The 5,603-nt window shown below is 35.0% G+C and overlaps 1 protein-coding gene across 1 annotated transcript in view; it reads right to left on the bottom strand.

Moving 5' to 3' along the window:
* Window positions 1–5,603, bottom strand: part of LOC130246516 (ephrin type-A receptor 7-like) — a 178,909-nt gene that overhangs the window by 27,869 nt on the left and 145,437 nt on the right. The window contains exons 8-9 of the mRNA XM_056479503.1: window positions 2,722–2,847; window positions 651–836 (exon numbers count right to left, since the gene is read on the bottom strand). Coding sequence (XP_056335478.1) covers window positions 651–836; window positions 2,722–2,847 — 312 coding nt within the window. The remainder of the gene's footprint in view (window positions 1–650; window positions 837–2,721; window positions 2,848–5,603) is intronic.

Here is a 5,603-nt window from a genome sequence, read left to right as displayed (position 1 = left end):
CTTCCCGCAGGAGGAATCATCTAAAGCTCTTCATCCTCTTTGATCTTTAACCTCTGATGATCCTCTGTCCTGCAGGAATCCAATCTTCTCTTCCCTTTCTGTTCCTGAAGATCATTGCATTTATTCACCGCCCAATCAGCGGCCCGATCGATGGCTTATCATGCTCTCCTCCACTCCGTCTGTCCCTCTCATTCACACTCAAAGCCTTTTGTTTTGCACTGAAGGACACTCTTTAGTGATGAACAATATAACATTTCAGCGTCGAGTCACATCACTTGCTTTTTCCATCCTCCTATTTCATGCACATTATGAATATTGCACTAATAAATGCTTAAATGCTGACCCTCAATCATAATGCTTAGATTCAAAGTGTTCGAGCTGTATGAAATGGAGCAAATAACATGAGCATTGTGACTTATTTTCACAATAATGTACCCCTGTCATGCCTGTAACACTTAAATAAGGAGCCATATTGTTATGAACAAGTTCTCTCCTTTCTTTATCCATCTTACTGTCCCTTTAAGTTTTTTCTTTCCTATATTTTAAGTCACACCCATTGCTTTTGTTATGCATTTACACATATTAAGGTAACTGGAAAAGGATAAACAATGGAAGCCTATGTAATGCATAGTGTTTGTGTGTGTTCTGACCTCTGGTGATGACCCCCTCCAGACGTAGGATGTTGGCGTGATCGAACTGTCCCAGAATTCCCGCTTCACTGAGGAAGGAGCGCCGCTGCTTCTCTGAACATCCGGCTCTCAGAGTCTTTATGGCCACTGGCAGATCACGCTTACTGGGCAGCTTCAGGCAGCCACGGCACACCTCGCCAAAATCTCCTGCACACACAGACACACACACTAATAAGTATTCTATTGAGACAATTGTGCATCTCAGAGCAATACTGAGATTTTTCCTTCCTGAATAGATACGTTTCTAAACAAATCAATCAATCAATCAATCAATCAATCAATCAATCAATCAATCAATCAATCAATCAATCAATCAATCAATCAATCAATCAATCAATATATGAACATAAATGAGTACACCCCATTTTGAAAAGGAACATTTTTATCCATTTCTCAGTGAATATAGTATGATCTAATAAATATATAGTATAATATATGGTATAATATACAAATATATGTAGTATAATATATGGCATAATATAATACATGTATAGTATAATATATAGTATAATATAATAAATATATATAGTATAATATATAGTATAATATAATAAATATATGTAGTATTATATATAGTATAATATAATAAATATATATAGTAAAATATATGGTATAATAAATATTTAGTATATGATATAGTATAATTTAATAAATGTCAAAAATTACAAACTACTATAGTATATATATATATACATAGTTTCAAATGAAATTACTACAGTCATTATTGCTTTTGTCACTATTACAATAATAATAATAATATTAATAATAATTAATATTACAGTGATTTCAGGATCATGTGACACTGAAGACTGGAGTAATGAAGCTGAAAAATCATCTTTAAAATTACTGGAATAAATGATTAAAGTGGATTATAAACTGCTTTTGAACAGTTATTTTACAGTGCAATAACATTTCACAGTTTTACAATTTGTACTGTATTTTTTTTATAATTTATTATATCAAAAATATACACATGCACACACAAATACACACAAATAATGAGTCTTTGAGAACGGGTTTCTCAAGCCAGGTGGCACATTAGACCAGGGGCTCATCTCCTGTTTACAAAAATGCATCACAAACTGCCTGAGGAACGGTTCTACTATGATAATTGATGATGAAAATAAATGATGTTTAATAAGATGTGCTTGTGTTTACCAACTGTTTATTCAGTTAAACATGAATGCTGAACTGTAGGCCTACATAAGCTCCAAACAGCGATTTCTGATCACCTTAATCTGACTAAAGTCATCACTGAACTAAACAGAAATGGAATTAAGATGTGGAGTATGCAGATATTAGTGGCATTACTGAAGTAAACACCGCCATCAAACTATTACCATCATGTAGGACTTTGCCATATTTTCCGACAAGATCCACACATGTGGCTGTCAGTAAAGGACCACACACACAAATCGTGAAATGCGGAAGCTTTTTCTTTCCATTCGGCGAGCGTTATTAAATTCCATAACACTCTCACCAGTCTTTAATCCTTATCTGTGTCTAAATCTCCAGTTTGCCACAGGGGCATGAATGAAATGTTCATGAGTGTAAGTGAAGCTGTCGATCCTGCAGTTAAAGTCAGGCATCCTGCTGATTTGATTCAGAAGGGCACTTTTTTTGTCAGACGGCTCACCAGCCAGGTATACATCTGCGCTAAAATATCAAGGTGAAAGTCATCATAGCTTGTGTAGAATAGACCCAGCTCCCAACCCATCTTTGAGAATAGATTAAAGGCTATATTTTTTTAATCGTGCGATAAGAGTCTCGCATTAATGCAGCATGTTAACACAAATAATGGCCCCACCACTAATATATATATATATATATATTTGTTGCTCTTTTTAAAACATTTTTCCCTAGCATATACATTTGAGCTACTAATGTTTGAACTATTATCGTAAGTTATTTTATAAGATGAGCTCCAGATTCACTTCAGGACTCGCTTCCTATAGAAAATATTAATTTAAAAAAGATTGCTATGTGAGGGGTGAACTCATATATGCTGAGTACTGTATATGAGGTCTGCTACCTGTGTGTACAATCCTCTCGATCTTGATGCTGGAAATATCCAGCTCTTTGGCGAAGGCATGAACAGCCTGAAGCAGATCTTCGCAGGTCTCCGGGTCGATGTACGTCCTTCTGGTGGGAATTTTAACTGAAACAGAAACAAGTTCTTAATTAGTGACACTTATTAAATCAAGGATCACTATAACCAACTTATATAGACTCACACTGAGGCAGCATAGATTGAAAAATACCATGTACCATGCAAGTTCACAGGTATAAGAGACACAATATAAAGTGGGACCAAATATTCTATAGTAATTTACAGTAAACAGTGTTTTAGTATTTAACTATACTATGGTAACGTGTATATATTAAAGTACTTACAACACTTAATGAATGCTCCAGCATACCGTATGGTAAACTGGTAAATACTGTAGTATACTTTAGTGTATTATTGTAGTGCTTTATTGTAGTATAATTTAATCTGCAAAATAAAACTACAGTATTGGCTCATTTGTTTATTACTATAGTTGTCGTGTTACCATAGCAACTATAGAATTCCTACCAAAAGATCAATTACTATAGTTTGTGTGTTACCATAGCAACTGTAGAATCACCACAACAGACCACTTCCTATATTTGTTGTGTTACCATAGCAACTATAGAATCAACAACAGATCAATTACCATAGTTGTGTTACCACAGCAACTATAGAATTCCTACCAAAAGATCAATTACGATAGTTGTTGTTACCATAGTAACTGTAGAATTAACAACAGATCGATTACTAGTTGTTCTGTTACCATAGCAACTGTAGAATTCCTACTAAAAGCTCAATTACTATGGTTGTTGTGTTACCATAGCAACTGTAGAATCAACAACAGATCAATTACTGTAGTTGTTCTGTTACCATAGCAACTGTAGAATCAACAACAGATCAAGTACTGTAGTTGTTCTGTTACCATAGCAACTGTAGAATCAACAACAAATCAATTATTGTAGTTGTTCTGTTACCATAGCAACTGTAGAATCAACAACAGATCAATTACTGTAGTTGTTCTGTTACCATAGCAACTGTAGAATCAATACCAGATCAATTACTGTAGTTGTTCTGTTACCACAGCAACAATAAAATTGCAACAGATTAAATAAAGTACTTTAATATAGTGAGGTAAACACACTACCGCATTTACTATGCATTTACAATAGCATTTTTCCACGTGGCATCAGAATATATAAATAAAAAAAAAAAATATATATATATATATATATATACACACACACAGAAATATAGAGATAATCTGTATAATATATATTATTTCACAATTAATACATGTAAATCCTGATAGTGTGCACTGCGGTTATTCCAGAGATAACGTGTCAGCTGAGATCAAGTGTCTGTGTTGAAGGAGAAGATGGATTCTGGAATTTGGCCTTTGCTTATTTCCAATTTAACACATGCTTGAGAGAACATCAGAGACAAGAGGCAGTTTAGGCACTCATGCATGCACTGAGTCTGAATGTGCTGATGCATTAACTCATCCACTATTCAGCATATGAATACCATACACATGCTATTTTAGAAAATGTGGCAAGTTCTTTGGTCAGTGAGCATGATATACAATACTGAAAAGCAAGATTTAGAGAAGACTGACACTAAAACGTCACCAAAAATCCTGCATATTTAGAACAAGAAAAATTTGCTGACATATTAAAACACTCACAGTTTGTCCCCCAAATACTCAATAATTGTCATCTAAGTCTTTATTCACTCTCCTTTAAACATTAGACTTTAGAACTTATCATTTCAAATAGAAACACATTCAGTATCATCACTTATTCCTAAATATATTTGAATAAGCACAGCTCAGAATCATCTTTCATTTTGACATGAGTACATCTGTTAAACCAAATGATGATGAGCATTATATTTCATCCACATTATGAGATTTTATTTTCACAAACATTATTTAATATTCCATATAAGTATATGATGACAAAGGGGGGATTCTAGAGTTACAGGTACATTTTGAAACATAACAAATTAGACAATTTGTCTTGAAAATATTATCTTTTAGACACCCAATTAGGGATGTCCTGATCAGTTTTTTTACCCTCCAGTCTGAGTCCAAATCATTTGATTTTGAGTATCTACTCATACTGAAATCTGATCCAATACTTCTATAATACATTAAAAAAAATAAAGAAATAAGTTCCTTATTTTATTTAATTCACCTAATTTTAACGTCCAACAACTGTGAGAGCACTTCTGTGGGGGAGCTTGAACATTCAGTCATTCTTTTTCTTTTTGGCTTAGTCCTTTTATTAATCTGGGGTCACCACAGCGGAATGAACCACCAACTTATCCAGCACGTTTTGCACTGCGGATGCCCTATCTTTTCGCTGTGTAAAACATATGCTGGAATAGTTGGCGGTTCATTCCACTGTGGTGACCCCTGATTAATAAAGAGACTAAGCCAAAAGACAATGAATGAATGAATGACGCAGGCCACATGCAGCCGAGTGTATGAAAGTGCCGGTGTGCTTCTCTCCTTCTCTGCGTTACGTCACGCTTCATCTGCAGTCTGACTCTGAAATGTGCTTACAAGTCAACATCGACCCGCAGCAGACGAGAGCTTCAACTTCACACTCTCATAACAGCTTATTGATCCGCAGCTCACATACATACACACATACTTAAGAATACAATTACAGAGCAAATTAAAGGTGGCGCGCTCCATCATGAGGCAGCCAGCGCAGGATCGAAGGCTCTTTCACAGGAGTGGGCTGTTTTTAACTCTTCAACACTTTCACTTCCTTCCTCTAGTGTTTGCATTTCTCTGACAGACACATTCACACACTGAAGCTTTCAGAAATGCAGCATCAGAGTTACGGTTGACCTTC

This window comes from Danio aesculapii, chromosome 19, assembly GCF_903798145.1.
Source record: "Danio aesculapii chromosome 19, fDanAes4.1, whole genome shotgun sequence".
NCBI lineage: Eukaryota > Metazoa > Chordata > Actinopteri > Cypriniformes > Danionidae > Danio > Danio aesculapii.
This window is presented reverse-complemented; position numbering and strand designations above follow the sequence as displayed.